Source organism: Aotus nancymaae, unplaced genomic scaffold (genome assembly GCF_030222135.1).
Source record: "Aotus nancymaae isolate 86718 unplaced genomic scaffold, 86718_ANA_hifiasm-v0.15.2.pri h1tg000057l, whole genome shotgun sequence".
Lineage (NCBI taxonomy): Eukaryota > Metazoa > Chordata > Mammalia > Primates > Aotidae > Aotus > Aotus nancymaae.
In genome coordinates, this window is record NW_026988471.1 from 52,761,896 (window position 1) to 52,784,694 (window position 22,799).

Consider the following 22,799-nt stretch of genomic DNA (forward strand, 5'->3'; position numbering starts at 1 on the left):
TGTCTAATAATACTTCTCTTGAGTTCACAAAGTGTTTATGTGTCAGGTCCCTGTGTAACAGGTTGGAATTTCAAAAAAAAAAAAAACCAATAACAAACTATGCTCCACCTTCAAAGATTAATATCAATTCCACTTCTTAAGTTTTCTGAGTCAATTGTTAACCCTGTAATCCACAATAAAAACTTAGGAGTTCTATGAATTACCTATGAACCAGTAAGTACTGAAGTGATAATCAAGTTTCCAGTGAGGAAACACATGCCAAGAGGGTAACTGCCTCCCATAAAATGACACTGTTCATTGCTGACTTATGACTCAGGGTCAATCTGAAGTCACCTGAGAGACAGTTATCTCATATTCTGAAAATACATTTGCCCCACACTAAGTAATACAGAAGGTCAGCAACAAATATCTGATTTAGTAAATATGTATTTAAAACTCATATAACAAGCATATCATGCTTTTTACCAAAAAGGATTCACTGATTCCATACCATCTAAACAGTCTTAGACTTACTTGATAACAATAAAGGTTCAAGTACATAAAACTGAGCTTTAATTAAAATTAAAGATAACCCAAAAAATAATAATTAAAATTAAATTTTATCCACACTCATCTTTAATCATATGAATATGATAATTGGTTGGTAGTGGTGGCTCACGCTTATAATCTCAATGCTTTGGGAGGCCAAGGTGGGAGGATTGCTTGAGGCCAAGAGTTTAAGACCAACCTGGGCAACACAGCAAGACCCCACTCTCTACAAAAAATATTAAAATAAAAAGGAAAGATTACGGGATATTCAAAGTTACATATTCTACTGAAACAGAACATAGTTGAAAAAAGTTATGAACCACCTTCTTGGCATTCCTCCTATTTTCTATCTGAATAACAAATAACAATACTCTAGGAAATGCTTCCAAATAAAGATGATTGTATGTTAAGTACGGTAGTCTTAATTTATAATGGATGACTTTAAAATTTCTAAATTTCTAAATGAAATCTGAGAAGCTCGGTTCACGAACTGGAAATGGTATGTTGTGCTCAGTGACTAACATCACAAAGTCAGGAACTATTTATACTTTTCATTTCCTCTTCAAACCATACTAAAGATGTGAAAAAGCCCACAGAAACAACAAGAGGCTTTATAAATTGAGAAGCTACTTACGGTCGGCAGCTTTTCACGAGCGTTTTGAGAATATTTTCTACAGAACTGGAGGGGAAAGCCATTTGATAAATTAGATTGGTGTATTTTAAGAACACATCTAATTCAATTAATAATCTCTAAGATAAGCTCATACATTCAGATTATTATTTGTTTATATGTAATAACTAAGCCTTCCCTTTCATACAGACAGAATTACAAGGATTAACTCTAAACTTCTTAATCTACTCTTTCCTTTACCCTCATTTCACTGTCTCTGGTATGAACTAAAGAAAAAAAATGTTACACTAGGGAAAGGACAAATTGTTTTCAGTCTTTACAAAGTAGGCAGCAATGACTATACACCATACTTATCAACACGGTGGCTTAAAAATTCAAATAATTTTTACTAAAATACTTTTATATCAAAACACAAGCAACAGACATACCAAAATCTGGGTGTTTCCATCAGAAATTAGCTTTCACAACCAATTGATGAGAGTTCTCTAACCCTCCAAGGCACTTTACTGCCAGCAACAATTATCAATAAGAGCAATAGCATCTCTTTGAGCAGGTACTTATAAAGTTAGTTGAGTAACATTTAAAATTATAACTTACTTTCCAACATACAGTTGCCTCAAGTGAATATAAGAGACCAACACAAAAATGTGTGTATGAATTTATAATCAACATTTCTGTTTTAATGAAAAGGCCAATGCGTACTGGTTTAAACACATGACCAGAATGGAGTATTTAAATATTTACTACTAGATCACAGTCAAGCGGTCAAATGCAAACAAACAATACAAACAATGGAGCACTAGGTAATTTTGAACTGGAATTTTAAAACACCTGTGTGACTACTTACAGTATGATATATTCAAGTAAAAATAAAATTCCCCAAATCTCAAAAACATTTATTTATTTATGGAAACAGAGTAACTTTCAGGCAATGTCTGACCTGACACTTTCACATTAAGCTTTTTGAAATTCTTAAGTCCAGAAGTCTATCCAACTTCTCTGAATGTTTAGGAACTAATATGCAAAGAAATTCCAAGGAATAACAAAAAGCAAACTCAACAAAAAAATCAATCTACTATATAACCAAGAAAGAAAACTATAATCTCATTACTTAGAGCAGTAGAAATCCTCTTTAATTTCAAAACTACTCAGAGAAAAATTACCTGAAGAGGCAACCAGGCTACAACTCATGAGATGACTTCTAAAATAAAAAAGAAACCATGCAGCCAAAGGGCCATCAATAAGCACTGTCTCTGATCATGAGAGGGAGGTTCTACTTTTTCTCACAAAAAGGCTAAGCAATTCAAAAACACACTTTAGAGAACATCTAAGTTTGCCAGTTAAAAAAAAAAAAAAAAGCAAAATAAAATTAAAAAAAAAAAAAAAGAGCAAACTTCTATCCAATTACATTTAAAGCTCCCTGAAGACCACAGCTGTGATTTTTATTTCTGGGCATTTTCAAAGTGCTTATAACAAGGCTATCTGCTCATGTATATCTATACTTATCTGTTGATTTATATATTCAATAAACATTTTATAACAGAGCAACAAAAAGTATAGATCTTGGGTATTCTTTTTGTTTAAATGGGATTGAAGAATCCCATTTAGTAATGAAGTATAGAATTAAAACGTAAAGTTTAAAGAGCCATCTAGTTTTAAACTACATTGCTCAATTTACATCCTGATTTTTAAAAGGTAATTCTACAATTGTTAATTTCTATCATGAAAACGAGCATAAGACATATAATTGTATCAGTCCTAATGTTTGTGTTCTCATTAACATTATATTTATTTTATTGGTTCTGTGCTACACAGAAAACCTGCTGTTTTCACTTAGGAACTTTGCTATACCAACATACTTTCGCATAATGTAAAAAATGATTCTAGAAAGCAAGTCATAAAAGGCTGCAAAGCTACATGTTTTCTCCAGTTCCCTTCAAGCTTCAGAAGAATAGGAAGTTAATTATAACACTTGATAGAGTCACTTCACTTATTAGAGGATTAGGGTATGTGGGAATGTAATTTAGTTAATCTAAATAAAGTCAGTTTCAACCTCTTCTTACATATGTACCAATGGATTTATGCTGTTTATCCAGGAAGGGGTACAATCTCTCTAACCTGTGATATCTGTATAGTGACCTTTTGTGATTCTTGTAATCTCTCAAGATGAAAGGAACAATGTTTCTGTTTAAAAATAAAATAAAAGGTTAAGGCTAGACGCTACTAGACTATATTTCACTAATTTTTAGAGGGAGTGAACAATCACTAAATACTTTCCAACTGTTGGAAATGTATAATATTAAAGTGATAACAATTCAAAACACTTTTCTTTTTTAAATCAAAAGGGATCTACAGAGTGACTAAGCTTTGGATGGGTTTTCTCACACCCTATTTCCTCTTTAAAAAGATATGTTAGGTTGAAAAAGAAAGCCACAGTAGAGCATATAATGGTTTACATTTTGGGCTTGGAGTCAGACAGATCTGAATGTGAGACAGTTCTGCTACTTCCTAGTTGTATAATATAGCTCAGTTTTCTCATCAATATGAGCAATAATACCTACCTCTCATAAAGCTGTTACAAAAATTAAATGAGATAATGTATAGAAAGCAGTTATGTGGCCCAGAATTAAGGACAATAAATGTTAATTATTATTTCATACTCCGCCATAATAAATTGTATTCTCAATTTCCTTAAGAATTAAAATGTTGTGCTTATTTTGCTCTTACATTGATTCCACTGCCTCTGAGTAACTATTAATTTACAACTTAGGAGATAACATCAAACTAGGAAATTCCTTCACAACTGCCACCCTATTATTAAAGGTAGAAAGTGAGTTCTTGTCCCAGTTCTTAAGCTCTTATTCCAGTTTCAACAAATGATTATGTGTTAATATTCCTCTCTGGACCTCAATTTCCTTAGGATGACATTTACGAAGTAAACGTCAAATATTAGCAGATAAGCCTGGGGAAAGCCAATAGCCTTAGCCTCCAGTTACTGAGACAGTTAACTCATTTAAACTTGGAGGTTTATGCTTCCTGCCTCCTTGGCCTTTTTAGGACAATATTCACTTCTAAACCAGAGAAAAGTATAGCAAATGGTAACATTCAACGTGAGAGTAAACTAGACTGCTCATAGCCAGAAGTACTTGCAGCTATACTTGACAGTTCTTGAACTAAAGTTAAACTTCAGAATAATATTTGCTTTTTCATAAATGAACTGGTTAATTGTACCAATGGAATATTCCATATATATATGCCTTTATCCCCTTAAAATTTAATGCTAACTATGTATACAGTATGTTTTCCTTGAACCTGTGCCAAACCCTTCATCTAGAAGTCAGTTTTACTTCCTTTCTCTATATCTAAACAAATCCACTATAAGTTAGTTAAACATTATCCATCTCATATCTAACCTCCAAAATCTCATACTGCTCAGTTAAACTAGCAAGTAGTCATTTTTCGTAGCCACTTCACTCAAAATCAGGGCCAAGATAATTTCACCATAAAGAAAGGTATAAATAATAAGTGCAACATTTTCCTTACTGATGCACATTAATGTTGACTTTTCATTAAAATTACTTTTAAAAAGTATACCTGTATGGCAACTGTTAGGAAATTATAATAATCCTTACCACTCATGTAAAAAGAGCATGCATAATTGTTTTAAATGACAATAAGCCTGATCAACTTGAATTAATTTTTAAAATTGCTTTTTTTTTTTTTTTTGAGACGGAGTTTTGCTCGTTACCCAGGCTGGAGTGCAATGGCGCGATCTCGGCTCACCACAACCTCCGCCTCCTGGGTTCAGGCAATTCTCCTGCCTCAGCCACCTGAGTAGCTGGGATTACAGGCATGCGCCACTGTGCCCAGCTAACTTTTTGTATTTTTAGTAGAGATGGGTTTCACCATGTTGACCGGGATGGTCTCGATCTCTTGACCTCGTGATCCACCCGCCTCGGCCTCCCAAAGTGCTGGGATTACAGGCGTGAGCCACCACGCCCGGCCCCTAAAATTGCTCTTAAAAAAGATCAGTTTTTAAAGAAAGATCATTGTAGCACAGAAACAACTTTTACAAGAAATACTATCAAAATCATTAATAAAATTTTGTTTAAAAAAAAATTTTTTTTTTTTTTTTTTTGAGATGGAGTCTCACTCTTTGACCAGGCTGGAGTGCAGTGGTGTGATCTCGGCTCAATGCAGCCTCGGCCTTCCTGGTTCCAGCGATTCTCCTGCCTCAGCCTCCCGGGCTGAGGATTACAGGTACATGCGCCACATCCAGCTAATTTTTAGATTTTTTAGGAGAGATGGGGTTTCACCATGTTGGCCAGCCTGGTCTTGAACTCCTGACCTCAGGTAATCTGCCCAACTCAGCCTCCCAAAGTGCTAGGATTACAGGTGTGAGCCACCACACACGGTCAAATTTTGTTAAAATTTTAAATTTCCAAATAAAAGAACATTTTTAAAAACAAATAGGTTGTTCTTCAAATACTACCTTTAAAAATCATTGCAAATACCATATTAATAATCATGGTTTACAACCACAAAATCTTTTAAATTTCAACAGGTTCTCAGAGAAATTACTCTCATCATTTGATTATCATACTAAATTTTGTAGCTAGAGTTCTTCCTTGAGCTTCTGGTAGTAATTTAAACTCCATCACATGTGCCAAGAAACCCCAAACAGAGGTCTAGAAAATGTAGTTTCCATGTGGTGAGTGCAGGAAGCTCAGGACAAAGGATTTAACTGTATCTTAAAGAGCACCAATTCAAAGGGCTCTTTGATAGATCGATAGAAAAACAAATGCATAAACAAGTACCAGAAAAAGAAAATATCAGATTTCTCCAGAGGCTGAAAAAAAAAAGAGAATAATACTATATGATACCCTTAGAACAATACATGTAAAAGAAAATACTTTTAAAAATAAATTTTAAAAAATAGTAGGCCGGGCACAGTGGCCCAGTCCTGTGATCCCAGAACTTTGGGAGGCTGAGGTGGGTAGATCATGAGGTCAGGAGTTCAAGACCAGCCTGGCCAAGATGGTAGAACCCCATCTCTACTAAAAATACAAAAATTAGTTGAGCATGTTGGCGGGTGTCTATAATCCCAGCTACTCCGGAGGCGAACTGCTTGAACCCGGGAGGCAGAGGTTGCAGTGAGCCGAAATTGTGCCACTACCCTGCAACCTGGGTGACAGAGCGAGACTCAGTCTCAAAAAAAAAAAAAAGAGTAGTAAACAAGTTATGTAGGCCCAAGCTACTCATGATGCAAATATGAAAACCTTTACTACCACTCACAAAAACCAAATTAGTGGTAATAAAACTAAACAAACGGCCGGGCATGGTGGCTCACGCCTGTAATCCCAGCACTTTGGGAGGCCGAGGCGGGTGGATCACTTGAGGTCAGGAGTTCAAGATCAGCCTGGCTAACATAGTGAAACCCCATCTCTCAAAAAAATAAAAATAAAAAATAAAATAAAATAAAGCTAAATAAACAAATTTATATACACATAGCAATTGAAATATGAATTGTTTGTGCCCATTTGTAAAAGTACATCTATGTATAATTTCTCCCACATTTTGTTAATAGCAACACCATTAGTGTGCTTCCTAAACTATAACTTACAATATGCTACTCAAGGTAAGTGTATGGGACATTGTTTTATGAACTAAAACCATGTCCTTAAGATTCAAAAGCTTCATTTATGAAGTAAATAATAATTCTTATATCACTAATAATTAATTCACACTCATCCCCTTTTCAATTTTACATCTTCTATTGAATAAAAAACATTATCAATTCTTTCTCCAGTAGAAAGTAGAGTGAGATGAGAATAAAGAGACTAAGGCCAGGTGGGGTGGCTCACGCCTATAATCCAAGCACTTTGGGGACCAAGGCGGGTGGATCACCTGAGGTCAGGAGTTCAAGACCAGCCTCACTAATATGGTGAAAGCCCATCTTAAAAAAAAAAAAAAATTTTTTGTATTTAAAAAATTTTTATTTATAAAAAATTTTTTAATATAATTTTTTTTTTAAAAAAGAGAGAATAAAGAGACTAAAAATGGTCTTTTGCCCTTGAGGCAAAGAGAAAACTAGAAGGAGGAAGTAAGAGAGAGAGGAGGGAAACAGGGTAGGAAAAGGGATGGGGAAGAAGGGAAAGGTAAAGAGGAAGGGAAGAGAGCAAAGTTGATAATCTTTGCTTCAATCAATAGAATTAGCTTTTAAAATCATGTTGAAATACATGCCACTCTAAGCAGTGATTTCAATAAGGACAAAAACATAAGGCACATGATTTTAAAATTTGAAAGACATTTAACAAATGAAGCAATCTTTCACTTTTGATTATTAAAATAGCATTCTAAAAATAGTATGAACACATGCAGTCAGCTGACGAAAGTGTTTCAAAATGTGGCAGAATATATCTAAGATGAAAATACTCAAAATTGTCAGAGAGTAGGTAAAGAGTATAGGTAGGTTACATGATTTATGAATTTTAATTTAGAATAATTACAATTACAAAATGAAATGCTGAGTCTGTTAAGAGTTGAGAGTCAGTGTTTCAGTCACAATGTCTCTTCAAAAGATCAAGAACTGCTATGGCAAAACTTTTAAGGGCAAGGATGATGTGACACTTTAGGAAGAGACATGGTAAACAAAACTAATAAGCACTGACTGACCAATACTAATAGAAATTTCCAGACAACAGCTCTTATCACTGAAGAGGAAAGCCACAGATATATATTCAGGATCACACAGGACTTTAAAAGCAGCAAGTGCCTTTGCAAAGGTAGACACTTAAGGCAGGAAAGTAGGACGATTGGTTATGAAGCCGTTAAGTAAGAAGACATACTGAAGAACAGGGTATCACTGAAGAAAGTGCCTCACCTCCTCCTTTCATTTACAAAGTACTTTCAGAGGAAGCCAAAATTATCAGCAAGAAAAATCTCAGAAAGATAACTTCTCTGAACACAGTTCAAAGGTCCCTGAGATCTATGAAAACGGGAAGCCTGTCTATGGCCATACCACCGTGAATGTGCCCACTCTCATCTGAAATGGTAAAGCCAGTGAGCAATTCCCTGACCTCATATTTTTCTTTTTTTTTTTGAGAAGGGGTCTCACTATGTTGCCCAGGCTGGAGTGCAGCGGCTATTCACAGGCGTGATCCCACTACTGATCAGCACGGGAGTTTTGACTTGCTCCATTTCCAAACTGGGCCGGTTCACCCCTCCTTAGGCAACCTAGTGGTCCCCGGCTCTCAAGAGGTCACCGTGATGCCAAACTTAGTGTGGATACTCGGTGGGTGTAGCGCACTACAGCCCAGAACTCCTGGGCTCAAGAGATCCTCCCACCTCAGCCTCCTGAGTAGCTGGGACTACAGGCACGTGCCACCGCACCTGGCCCGACTTCATATTTAAAGAAGACTCAGTCAAACCAGTATAGGTCATGGTCTCTGTGGCAAAATAACACCCAAAAGGAATCTTTGCAAACAAAGCTTTTATATTGAATTTTGAGTTTTAATAACAAATATTTGGGCCAGGTGTAGTGGCTCATGCCTGTAATCCCAATACTTGGGGAGGCCAAGGCGGGAGGATCACTTAAGCCCAGGAATTCAAGACCAGCTCGGGCAACAGTGAGACTCTGTTGCTATGAATCAAAAATTTTAAAAATTAGCTGGGCATGGTGGCACATACCTGTGGTCCCAGCTTCTCAGGAGGCTGAGGCAGCAGGACTGCTTGAGCCCAGGAGGTCAAGGCTGTGGCAAGCCAAGATCTTGCCACTGCACTCCAGCCTGGGCAACAGAGCAAGACTCTGTCAAGCAAGCAAGGAAAGAAAAGAAAGGAAAGAAAAAAGAAAGAAGAAAAGAGAAGGAAGGAAGAAAGGGAGGGGAGAGGGGGAGAGAGAGAGAGAGAGAGGGAAGGAGGGACTTAGTTTATAAAAAAGAAAAAGGAAATTAATACAGGCTTCTAGAATAATGCTCTTCAAGAAATGAGTATATAAGTATATGATAAATGACTGTAAAAAACGAGAGAAAACAGTTATTAAAAACTGAAGTGGCCAGGCACAGTAGCTCACGCCTATAATCCCAGCACTTTGGGAGGCCAAGTTGGGTGGATCACCTGAGTTCAGGTGTTTGCGACCAGCCTGGCCAACATGGTAAAACCTCATCTCTACTAAAAATACAAAAATTAGCCAGGCATGGTGGTGTGCGTCTGTAATCCCAGCTGCTCGGGAGGCTGACACGAGAATCACTTGAACCCAGGAGGCAGAGGTTGCAGTGAGCTAAGATCGTGCCACTGCACGCCAGCCTGAGCCACAGAGGGAGACACGGTCTCAAAACAAAACAGAAGAAAAAATTTCCTTAAAAAAAAAAATCACAAATTTAAAAGAATGATAAACCGCCTGGGCGTGGTGACTCACGCCTATAATCCCAGCACTTTGGGAGGCCAAGGCAGGTGGATCACTTGAGGCAGGAACTTGAGACCAGCCTGGACAACATGGTGAAACCCCATCTCTACTAAAATAAAAATACAAAAATACAAAAATTAACCGGGCATAGTGGCATGTGCCTGTAACCCAGCTACTTGTGAGACCGAGGCAGAAGAATTGCTTGAAGCCAGGAGGCAGAGGATGCAGTGAGCTGAGATTGTGCCACTGCACTCCAGCCTAGATGACAGAGACTCTGTCTCAAAAAAACAAAAAAAGAAATGATAAGCCAAACATGCTAAAACTGTGAAAATTAAAAGCTAGACCACAACTAGACAGAAATGATACTTGTCAGTCAAATATGAAATCACTATTAACCAAAAAAGGCAAATGACACTTTATTATATAAACTCAGAATAAAATATAGAACCAAAAATTAGGTCTCAAAGAGGCAGGATGGAGGTGCGAGTCAATGATCTGCAAGAGATGCAGCTTCAGATACAGTTTACAGAGGGCAATGAATTGGTTCAGCAGTCAAATTACATAGCAACAGGCACATTAACATACCCACTGCTTCTTTCAAACAACCCAATGTTGTTCAATCACGACCAATCCCCCAAAAGACCCCATGTGCTCCCAAATAAGTGCTTTAAATGGAAACACTTACTTAGGAAACCAATTTAATCCCAGGTGCTCTGTCTTGGAATATAAGATTCTTTCTACCATGTCATAAAGTGGTCTCCAGGGTAACTCCAAATCATCTCTTGAAAGAAGTTCCTTTTTCCTAAAAAGTAAAATTAAATACCTATGTATGCTTATATGCACAGATGTGTGTATACCATAAATACTATACAGGGACAGTTCAATGTTGCTACTCATTACAGTGGGTTTTGCTTTTCCCCATCCACGGCTACTCACTGGCAGAACATAGTATTAGGAAGAATCACGCACCCGATTCTTGCTGCTGCTCAAACCTCAAAGAGCGCCAGATACAACGGGGCATTTAAATTTGTGTCACCATTATTGTAGATGAAATTTCATGTTTTCCCACACTATGGAATATTTAATGTTTCCAGCATGGAGCTGGATACGTCGGAATAAGCAAAAGAATCTTTGGGAGGCCAGGGCAGGTGGATCACAAGGTCAGGAGATGAAGACTATCATGACCAGCATCGTGAAGCCCTGCCTCTACTAAAAATACAAAAATAAGCTAGGTGTAGTGGCACGTGCCTGTAATCCCAGCTACTAGGAAGGCTGAGGCAGGAGAATCACAGTTTGCAGTGAGTCGAGATCCCGCCACTGCACTCCAGCCTGGCAACAAAGCGAGACTCAGTCTCAAAAAAAGAAAGAGTCTATGATCCTTGTTTTGTCTTCTCAAGGAACTTAACAATCTATAAAAGGGGAAGTTCAACGGGTGCTAGAGAAGAGACTGCATCATGGAAGAGATGGAATTTTAATTAAAAGGCTAATTAACACATTGGATGAAACTTATGATAATGTTTCTGCAATCATTTTCCAAATTGGCAAGTTGAGACTTGGTCTTCTCACCAAAAGCACTTAATCCTCATTCCCTAAAACCCTGAAGAAACAAACTAACCTTAACAGAAATCTTTGGAATAGACTTACTTTAACAAGTTGATCAAAAGGCGGGCAAATCCCTGCATCATGCTGATTTCCAGTTTTGGAATTGATACCAGCTCATACAATAACTTAATAAAAAGAACATGATCTTCTTTGCTAAATTTTCTCCCATAAAGTCGAATATACCTGCAAGAGAAAAACAGATATACCCTTTAAAAATAGGTATGATGATACACCCATGTTTGTTGCAGCGTTATCCATACAAGCCAAGACGTAGATGCAACCTGAATGTCCACAGAAGGATGAATGGATAAAGAAAATGTTGCATATGTAATATGATGGATTATTGTCGTTTTTCCTTTTTTAAAAAAAACATTTCATGGAAAACTTTATTGGTTTTCTGGATAGAAATGGGAATTTATTTGCCAGGAAGGATGACTCCATCATACTTCAGCTAGAACCAGTGGATGAGGATGATTCAGTCTTAAAAAAGAAGGCAATCTTAAGCTACAGCATGGATGAAACTTAAGTGAAATAAGCTAGTCACAAAAGACAAATACTGCATAGCTATCTACAGTAATCAAACTCATAGAAACAGAAAGTAGAATAGTGGTTGTCAGGTGTTGAAAGGAAGGGGAAATGGAGAGCTGCTATTCAATGGGTATAGTTTCAGTCATGCAAAATAAAAAAGTCATACAGCAATATATATGTGGTTAACAATACTGCACATAAATTTGATATTTTTAATAATTTTTAAAAATAGGTATAACGATTTCAAATGTCTTTGATGGTTATGTCTATCTATTCTCATTGTTATGCAGGAAGGAATTATTCTGTACTTTAATCAAGAGATTAGCAGGCCAGGCAAAGTAGTTTATGCCTGTAATCCCAGCACTTTGAGAGGCTAAAATGGGATGATCGCTTGAACCCAGGAGTTCAAGACCAGCCTGGGAAACAGGGCAAAACCCAATCTCTACAACAAATACAAAATATTAGCCAGGCATGATGGCGTGCACCTGTGGTCCCAGTTACTCAGTAGGCTGAGGTGGGAGGATCACTGGAGCCCAGGAAGTCAAGGGAGCAGTAAGCTGTGATCGCACCACTGTGCTCCAGCCAGCCTAGGCAACAGAGTGAGACCTTGTCTCCAAAAGAAAAAAAAAAAAGAGAGAGAGAGAGAGAGAGATTACCAAATAATTATTTTAATAACGTATTTATAATAATAACTGGCTGTCATCAACATCTACTTACCAATTAAAACACTGCTCTCTTATTGTTCTATTTGTTTCTAATTGTTAACTTATAATTACAATACAATTAGGTTACTACCAAAAATAACTTACAGAATATTTTTATAATAATTAATTATATATTAGTTATAATTAATATAAATAATTTAAGAAATTAATATTTTATCTCAAAATTAAATTTTAATTTCTATAAACAATGTAATCAAAAGCACCAACTTTAAGAAAAAGGTGTCCTAAAACCCAAGAACAACAAATCACAGCATATTTAAGAATTCAGAAGTAACTGATCCAAACAAATTACTGTATCTCATGAAACCCTTTGAGGGGGATTATTTTATTAAATATATAAGTCAATAGGGAAAAGAGCATTAGTATTCCTCGTAAGATCTTTAACGCTCCCCTAGCACCTAAGATCAAATTAAACTTAAATTTAACTTTTTTTTTCTTTCCAGACGGAGTCTTGCTCTATCACCCAGGCTGGAGCGCAGTGGCGCGATCTTGGCTCACTGCAACCTCAGCCTCCCAGGTTCAAGCACTTCTGCCTCAGCCTACTGAGTAGCTATAATTATAAGTGCCTGCCGCCACACTTGGTTAACTTTTGTATTTTTAGTACAGACAGGATTTCACTATGTTGGCCAGGCTGGCCTTGAACTCCTAACCTTGTGATCCACCCATGTCAGCCTCCCAAAGTGCTGGGATTACAGCTGTGAGCCACCATGCCCAGCACTTATATTTAACTTCTAAAATTAGGGCATCTAACTGCTTTTTTTATCTTCCATAAATTCTTCAAAGTTCTTGGTTCACTGACTATTTTCTCATGCTGTTCTGAATTTATTCAGCTCTTTTCTGTCATTTCAAGGTATAATCTCATGATCTCATGTTAGTACTATGAGCCAGCAAGTATAGAGGGAAGAGCAATGAGACCCGAGATCTTGTTTTGACTCTGCCAGTACAGGTTCAATACTCTTAATCTGAAAATCCAAAACCCTCCAAAATCCAAAACTTCCTGAGCAACAACATGACAGTCAAAGGAAATGCTCATGGAGTTTTCCAATTTCTGATTTTTGGATTTGAGATGCTCAGTCGGTAAGTATATAATGCAGATATTACAAAACCCCCCAAAATCCAAAATCCTAAACGTTTCTGGTCCCAGAATTTCAGATAAGGGATATTCAAATTATTGTTAAAGTTTCTTAAATACCCTAAAATGGTAACGCACATAGATTACTGAAGACAAAAGATCCCACATCTAAAGATATTAATATTTTGGGCTGTTGAATAAGCATAATGATACAGCCTTCTGACACCTCCCTCAATTTCACTCTAAATTTAGGAGCAAAATCCAGAATCATTAAAATCTTATTTTAAATGAAAACAAACTATCTCCCTAAAAACTGGCACATGTTTAAGATACAGACAGAAGACATCAAGACTGCTTTCAGTGGCTGCTGCAGGCCTTGTCAAGATTCCAGATGCCAGCCAGGCATGGTGGCTCACGCCTGTAATCCCAGCATTTCGGGAGGCTGAAGCAGGCAGATCACGAGGTCAAGAAATCGAGACCATCCTGGCCAACACGGTGAAACCCCATCTCTACCAAAAATACAAAAATTAGCATGGTGGTGCACGCCTGTAGTCCCAGCTACTCGGGAGGCTGAAGCAGGAGAATCGCCTGAACCCAGGAGGTGGAGGTTGCAGTGAGCCAAGATCACACCACTGCACTCCAGCCTGGGCAACGCAACAAGAGTGAACTCCATCTAAAAAAAATAAAATAAAATTAGCCAGGTATGGTGGTGGGCACCTGCAATTCCAGCTACTTGTTTGGCTGAGGCATGAGAATCGCTTGAACCTGGGAGGCAGAGGTTGCAGTTAACCAGGATCGTGCTAGTGTACTCCAGTCTGGGTGACAGAGCGAGCAGTCTCAAACAAACAAAAAGGTTCCAGATGCCCCTGAAGTCATGCACTCATTCTCCCCTGTGGTTAGGATACTTCTGTAGAAAACTGGAGAAACACTGTACTCTAAGCCAGCAGTCCCCAACCGTTTTGGCACCAGGGAGAATTTCTTAAGGAGCACACAGCCTAGATCCCTTGCAATGGGCAGTTCACAACAGGGTTTGAGCTCCCATGAGAATCTAACACCAGCTAATATGACAGGAGGCAGATCTCAGGCAGTATTGCTCAATCGCCTGCCCGCTGCTCCCTCCTGCTGTGCAGCCCAGTTCCTAACAGGCCACGGACCCATACCAGTCCCCAGGCTTCGAGTTGGGGGGACCCCTGCTCTAAGCCACTTAAGTAATTTAGCTACAGCCCATTGTTTTCATTTCAGCAGACAGACAACTATACGTTTAACGTTAATTGGGGACATAAAATTAACAAAGCTCAAATTTTAATACTATAAAAGAGCCCAATAGGAGGATTCCCAGAAAGCCTAGGGCTGTTGACAAATCTAAAGATTTTGGAGGGACTTCTCAGAAATCTATTTCCCCCAGCTCCTTGCCAACCAGCAAGTGGTTCTATCAAAATGTGGCCAAAGAGATTTGTTTTAAAAGAACACGAAAGTACTAACCATAAAAAGAAAATTAGTCAATTGGTCTTTATGATAAAGAACTTCCAGTCACAATAAGACAACATTAAAAGTAAAAAGTCCAGTCAGATATCTAAAATACATATATTTGACAAAGAACTCACATTCAAATTACATAAAGAGCTACTACAAACTAAGAAAAAGACACAAACAATCCAATTAAAAATGGGCAAAAAAGGCTGGGCGCAGTACACCTGCAATCCCAGTGTTTTGGGAGGCAAAGGCGGGAGGATCAATTGAGCTCAGGAGTTCAAGACCAGCCTGAGCAACATGGTGAAACCCCATCGCTATTTAAGAAAAAAAAAAGAAGAACTATGCAGGGTAACTTTAAAATGCATATTCTTGGGATCCAAAAATCCTAGGAATGTTAAATCTCAGTAAAGCTGTTTGTCTTTTTTTTTTTTAAAAGGCGACTGAAAAATTCCTGGAATGCTAGAGTGGAGACTACCAATCTTCATTTTTTAGACTACTCTGGTTTGATTTTTGTGTACATTTAAGTTCCAAAACCCTACTTTAGACTGTAACTACAGATGGTCCATTCCCTTTTTCCAGTCAATTTTCACATTAGGTTTTAGAACTAAATATTACTATTAGGTGTCCCAAAATATCTGAAAACCCTGGTAATAGTCATGATTGAATGTGATTGATACAGAGTATTTCTTTCAACTATCCAGAATATATGGATGACAAGTCAGTTTGTTCCATCCTCCCACAGGGGAAGAAAAAAAGGTAGTAAAAGATAATACAATAGCAATTCCAGCTGCTTCCTCCTCACAGCCCTGCAGTGTATTAATCAAATGACTTAATTTTTAATCACAAGAAAGACAGGGGGCCAGGCGCCGTGGCTCACACCTGAAATCCCAGTATTTTGGAAGGCAGAGTCAGGAGAATCACTTGAACCCAGGAGTTCAAGACCAGCCTGGGCAACACAGTGAGACCCCATCTCTATTACATATATTAAAAAATTTAATAAAAAATTAATAAAAATTCTACATCTAGCAATATATCTTGAGTAAATAATTCAGGCCAGGCACAATGGCTCTCACCTGTAATCCCACCACCTTGGGAGGCCAAGGCAGGCAGAACGCTTAAGGTCAGGAGTTCAAGATCAGCCTGGCCAACATGGCAAAACCCCCGAATCTTCTGAAAAATCCAAAAATTAGCTGGGCATAGTGGCAGGCGCCTGTAGTCCCAGCTACTCAGGAGGCTGAAGCAGGAGAATCTGTTGAACTCGGGAGGTGGAGGTTGCAGTGAGCCAAGATTGTACTGCTGCACTCCAGCCTGGGTAACAGAGAGACTTGTATCAAATAATAATAATAATAATTCAGAATATCAAAGTCAAAATGACAAAATGGCCTAGGCATTGTGGTTCACACCTATAATCCTAGCACTTTAGGAAGTTGAGAAGGAAAGATCACTTGAGCCCAGGAATTCAAGACTGGCCTGGGCAACACAAGGAGACCCCATCTCTACAAAAAAAAATCGCCAGGTGTGATGGCACATGCCTGTAGTCCCAGCTACTTGGGAGGCTGAAGCAGAGGAACATTTGAGTCTGGAAGGTCGAGGCTGCAGTGAGCCATAATCTTGCCACTGCATTTCAGCCTCGGTAAGAGAGTAAGAGCTTGACTATCAAACAATAAAAAATTTTTAAAAAGGCAAATGCACATAAGTTTCAAAATTTCCTGAAAAAAAGTCTAAAAATCTATATGAGAATGGCTTGTTAAAGTTACTCCTCTGGACCAAGCTTGTCCAATCCATGGCCCAGGATTGCTCTGAATGGGGCCCAACACAGATTCATAACTTTGTTAAAACATTTAGATTTTTTTTGGAAATATCTTTATTTATTTATTTATTTAGGCGGAGTTTTGCTCTTGTTGCCCAGGCTGGAGTGCAATGGTGCAATCTCAGCTCACTGAAACCTCCTCCTCCCAGGTTCAAGCAATTCTCCTGTCTCAGCCTCCAGAATAGCTGGGATTACAGGCATGTGCCACCACGTCCTGCTAATTTGGCATTGTTAGTAGAGAGGGAGTTTCACCATGTTGGTCAGGCTGCTCTCAAACTCCCAACACTTCAAGTGATCCGCCCACCTCAGCCTCCCAAAGTGCTGGGATTACAGGTGTGGAGCCCTGTCTTTTCTTGCAATTTTTTTAAGCTTATCAGCCATCATTAGCATTAATGTATTTTATGTGTGGCCCAAGACAATTCTTCCAATGCGGCCCAGGGAGGCTAAAAGATTAGAGACCCCTGCTTTAGACTATATAAGGCAGTCATTTAAAATTATGTTTTCAAATAAACTTTAGTAGAATATGGAATGAAATATAATATTTTTAAAGCAAAGTACAAAATAATATGACCATAATTAAATAAAAATACATAATCATTCAAGTAAAAAGAAATAAAGCAGACCAGGCATGGTGGCTTGCACCTACAAAACCAGCACTTTTGGAAGCCAAGGCAGGCAGATTGCTTGAGTCCAGGAGTTTGAGACCAGCCTGGGCAACATTGAGAGACCTCATGTCTGCAAAATATACAAAAATTAGCTGGGCATGATAGTGTATGTCTGTAGTCCCAGCTACTCAGGATGCTGAGGTGGGAAGATCGGTGGGACCTGGGAAGCGAATGTTGCAATGTGCCAAGATCGTGCCACTGCACTCCAACCTAGGCAACAGTGAGACCTTAGTATCAAACACACACACACACACACACACACACACACACACACACACAGAAAAAAAAAGTAAATACCATAAAATATTATTTCTGGGAGCCAGATGCAGTGGCTCATGCCTGTAATTCCAGTACTTTGAGAGGCTGAAACAAGTAGATAGCTTGAGACCAGGAGATCAAGACCAGCCTAGGCAACACAGCAAAATCCCATCTCTACAAAAATTTAAATATTTTTTGAGACAGAGTCTCATTCTGTTGCCCAGCATGGAGTGCTGTGGCACAATCTTAGCTCACAGGAATCTCTACCTCCTGGGTTAAGCAATTCTCTGCCTCAGCCTCCCAAGTAGCTGGGATTACAGGCCCTGTCACCACACCCAGCTAATTTTTGTATTTTTAGTAGAGATGAGGTTTCATCATCTTGTCCAGGCTGGTCTTGAACTCCTGACCTTGTGATCTACCTGCCTCAGCCTTCCACAGTGCTAGGATTACAGTTGTGAGCCACCGTGCCCAGCCCTAAAAAAAAAAAAATTTTTTTTAACTACCTCTGGGTGGTAAAACAGTGATTTTCATATTTTTGAAAACACATTTTCAGTTTTTTCACTTTTTAAAAGTAATCAGGCCAGGCGAGGTGGCTTGGGCCTGTAATCCCAACACATTGGGAGGCCGAGGAGGGCGGATCACCTGAGGTCAGGAGTTCAAGACCAGCCTGGCCAACACAGTGAAACTCCATCTCCACTAAAAATACAAAAATTAGCCCAGTTTGGTGGTGGGCGTCTATAATCCCAACTACTTGGGAGGCTGAGGAAGGAGAATCGCTTGAACATAGGAGGCAGAGGTTGCAGTGAGCCTATATAGCACCACTACACTCCAGCCTGGGCAACAGAGCTAGACTCCGTCTCAAAAAAAACAAAAACAAAAACAAAAAAAACGCTATTTCTGTGGCAAGGAGAAACAACTAACAGAACAGAATGTCATATGTTTCCATTCTAGCTTGCTTTGCAACTATCAACATAACTCTGGATAGAACATTTATTGATTTCAACATAGCCAAGTGAGCAGAAACAGCATGGTTCTTCAAGTCTGTTAAGAACTCAAACTGCTCTGTCAGCCATTGGGAAGTCATTTAATCTTTGCAAAATCTGGCTTTCTCCACAAGGCTATGGTGACAGACTGACCAAAGTACATGAAAGATGCTATAACTTAACTGATTTTCAGTGGGACTCTGGGTACCAGTTGCTTTTCAATTTTTTTTTATGTTCCCCAGATGTATCAGTTGGTTTGAAAACCAATGAAATCTAGTGAAGTGATGAGAACACAATAATGTCATCCCTAAGTATACATGGGGATTGGTTTCAGGACCTCCCACAGACACCAAAGTCCACAGATTCTCAATCCCTTGTGTAAAATGGTATATTATCTGCATAAAACCTAGATGCATCCTCCCATATGCTTTAAATAATCTCTAGATTACTTACACTTAATAAAATGCCTTTACATCACTCACTTTATTTATGTACATTCAACATCGTATATGACATGTGGTTAATTCAAGTTTTGCTTTCTGGAATTCCGTAGATTTTTCTTTCTGTTGCCCAGGCTGCATGTAGTGGTGCGATCATGGCTCACTGCAGCCTCAATCTCTCATGCTCAAGCAATCCTCCCATCTCAGCCTCCCAAGTAGCTGGGACTACAGGTGCAGGCTAGCACATCCATCTAATTTTTAAATTTTTTTTATAGAGTTGGGGTCTCACAGTGTTGCCAGGGCTGGTCCTACATTCCCGGGCTCAGGCACTCCTTCTGCTTCAGCCTCCAAAAGTGCTGGGATTACAGACATGAGCCACCACGTTTGGCCATTTTCTGGGTATTTTCAATTCTGGGTTCAATCCATGGATGCAGAACCCACAAATACAGAGGGCCTATTGTGCATGCTTTTAAAAGTCTATTTAAATCATTAAAAATATGACACTTCCACTTTGCCATGGAGGTGAGAAAAAATTTAAAAAATGATACTAAATACAACCCATTTCAATATATGTCTTTAGTTATGAAGCTAAATAGATTTTAAGAAGTTTGCTCACTATATATATTTTCATGTGAATTATCTGTTCTATCCTTGAAAGCCTATCTATCCTTTAAGACTTCCCTTCTTCATTGTCTTCCCAACCAAATGCCCTATCTGTCCTCTTCCCCTTAATAGCTTGTACCAAACTTGAGTATTTTTCACATTCTAACTCATACTACAGTTAAATATGTATATATGATTTTATTTCTTTAGATGACTGACAGCTACTTGGGGAAAGGGATCATGCTGCTCTACACTCGCTTAAGAAATCCAGAACTCTAGAGATTAAACAAGGGGAACATTCTGAGAAAACTTTTTTTTTGGAGACGGAGTCTCGCTCTGTCGCCAGGCTAGAGTGCAGTGGTGCGATCTCAGGCTCACTGCAACCTCCGACTCCCTGGTTCAAGCGATTCTCCTGCCTCAGCCTTTCAGGTAGCTGGGATTACCAGCAGGAGCCACCACATCCAACTAACTTTTGTATTTTTAGTAGAGAGGGGGTTGACTAGGATGGTCTTGATCTCCCGACCTCATGATTCAACTGCCTTGGCCTCCCAAAGTGTTGGGATTACAGGTGTGAGTCACTGCACCCAGACCTGAGAAACATTTTTTAAATGACTGAATGTACAAGTATACCTTGAAGAATATACTGGCTTATATAATTGCAAAGATCTTACTAGGACTAATTCTTTTTTTTGGAGACGAGTCTCGCTCTGTCGCCCAGGCTGGAGTGCAGTGGTGCGATCTCAGTTCATCACAACCTCTGCCTCCTGGGTTCAAGTGATTCTCCTGCCTCAGTCTTCTGAGTAGCTGGGATTCAGCCTTCTCAGTAGCTGGGATCACAAGAGTGCACCACCACGCCTGGCTAATTTTTGCATTTTTAGTAGAGACGGGGTTTCACCATGTTGGTCAGGCTAGTTTCAAACTCCTGATCTTGTGATCCACCCGTCTCAGCCTCCCAAAGTGCTGGGATTACAGGCATGAGCTACCACACTTGGCCAGGACTAATTCTTAAAATACATACACACACAAATCTCTAACTAACAATAAATATTCAACCACATTAAACAAATTGGGTTTAAAATGTGGAGGTTTCTAAAAAGCACTTTAAAAAAACAGGTCTATTGGCAGGGCATGGTGGCTCACACCTGTAATCCTAGCACTTTGAGAGGCCAAGGTTGGCAGATCACCTGTCAGGAGATCGAGACCAGCCTGACTAACATGGAGAAACCCCATCTCTATTAAAAATACAAAACTAGCCAGGTGTGGTGGCGCATGCCTGTAATCCCAGCTGCTCGGCAGGCAGAGACAAGAGAATCACTTGAACCTGGGAGACACAGGTTGCAGTGAGCCTGATGAAAGGCTCTAAAGAGACAAAGAGTTCAAAGGCATACACTTCTCTTTATCTCCACCCACCATAGGCTAATCAATACTTACTGAAGTTTCAGCATACTGCAGTTCAAAAACTAACACAATTTCTGAACTAATCAAGTAATTCACCATTAATACCTAATAAAGATCCCACTATCCTTTTCCCAGTTGTTTCTCTCTTGAGGCAAGGATAAAGGGAATGATTTCTTGAAATGCTTTCTGTGTGTCATTTATAAGACAGATATGGCAACAGGCAATGGAAATATAAAAATAAATAACAAATTCCCTGGGGCTTACAGCCTAGAGAGACAAGTAACTGATTATTTCAACGTGATGTTTCGAGTACAATTTTTTTTTTTTGAGATAGGCTAGAGTGCAGTAGCACAATCACAGCTCACTGCAACCTTAATCACTGGGCCCAGTGATCCTCCCACCTCAGCCACCTAGGTAGCTAGTACTACAGGTGTTTACCACCATACCAGCTACTTGTATTTTTTGTAGAGACGGGGTTTCGCCACGTTGGCCAGGCTGCTCTCAAATTCCTGAGCTCAAGCAATCTTCCTGTCTTGGCCTCCTAAAGTGCTGAGATTACAGGTGTGAGCCACTGCACCAGGCCAGGAGAACAGATTTTTAATAGCTGTTTGGTTAATTTGCCCATTAATGCCTCTGTTCCCCCAAATTAAATGGTTTTCTCTGAATTTCTCCTTATCTAACCAAATCCTTCCTCAAAACTAGAGGTCAGCCTTCCTCTGGGTAGAATTTCTCAGGCTATACAGCTTTCCTTTCTATGGACAGAGTGGTCAAGGGCAAGACCTTTGAGGTTATCAGGCTAATTGGCTGTAACATAGCCTCTGCTATGATTGAATGCTTATATCCCCTCAAAAATTCATGCTGAAACCCTAATCCCCAACATGACAGTATTTGGAAATGAGGCTTTTGGCAGGCAGTCTTGAAGGTGGAGACCTCATCGTGGCATTACTACCTGATAAGAAGAGTCACAAAGTGCTTGCTTCCATTCCCTCCCCTGCCCCGAGTCAGGTGAGGACAGCAAGAAGGCACTGTGGCATTACTACCTGATATCATCGTGGCATTACTACCTGATAAGAAGAGTCACAAAGTGCTTGCTTCCATTCCCTCCCCTGCCCCCAGTCAGGTGAGGACAGCAAGAAGGCACTGTGGCATTACTACCTGATATCATCATGGCATTACTACCTGATAAGAAGAGTCACAAAGTGCTTGCTTCCATTCCCTCCCCTGCCCCCAGTCAGGTGAGGACAGCAAGAAGGCTGTCTATCTGCCACAAGTGGGCCCTCACCAATACCCCCTTCATCCTGACACCCTGATCTTGGACGTCCAGCCTCTAGAACTGAGAAAAGTAAATGTCTGCTGTTTAAACTACTCAGTCTATGGTATTCTGTTATAGCAGCCCAAGCCGACTAAGACAACCTTATTAAGTCTCATTTCTTCCATGCTAAAACTATGATAACAAATATGCCTACAGGCCTGCAGGGGCCTGGCAAGGCAGCTGGGCAGGTGGCCCCTCTAAAAAAGCAACTAGTTCATAGGGTTGTAGATGAGAATAAAATGAAATAATGCACTTAGCACAGTGCTGGCACATTATGACCCCTAAATATAAGGTAGTATTTATGTCACTCATTTAACCTTCTATTAATGTTCTCTTTTATAATCCCTCAGGTTATTGATATTATAAA

General features: G+C 39.2%; 1 protein-coding gene across 1 annotated transcript in view; it reads right to left on the bottom strand.

The window, feature by feature from the left end:
- Positions 1-22,799, bottom strand: part of PSME4 (proteasome activator subunit 4) — a 108,835-nt gene that overhangs the window by 74,800 nt on the left and 11,236 nt on the right. The window contains exons 2-4 of the mRNA XM_021672856.2: positions 11,208-11,348; positions 10,249-10,365; positions 1,163-1,207 (exon numbers count right to left, since the gene is read on the bottom strand). Coding sequence (XP_021528531.2) covers positions 1,163-1,207; positions 10,249-10,365; positions 11,208-11,348 — 303 coding nt within the window. The remainder of the gene's footprint in view (positions 1-1,162; positions 1,208-10,248; positions 10,366-11,207; positions 11,349-22,799) is intronic.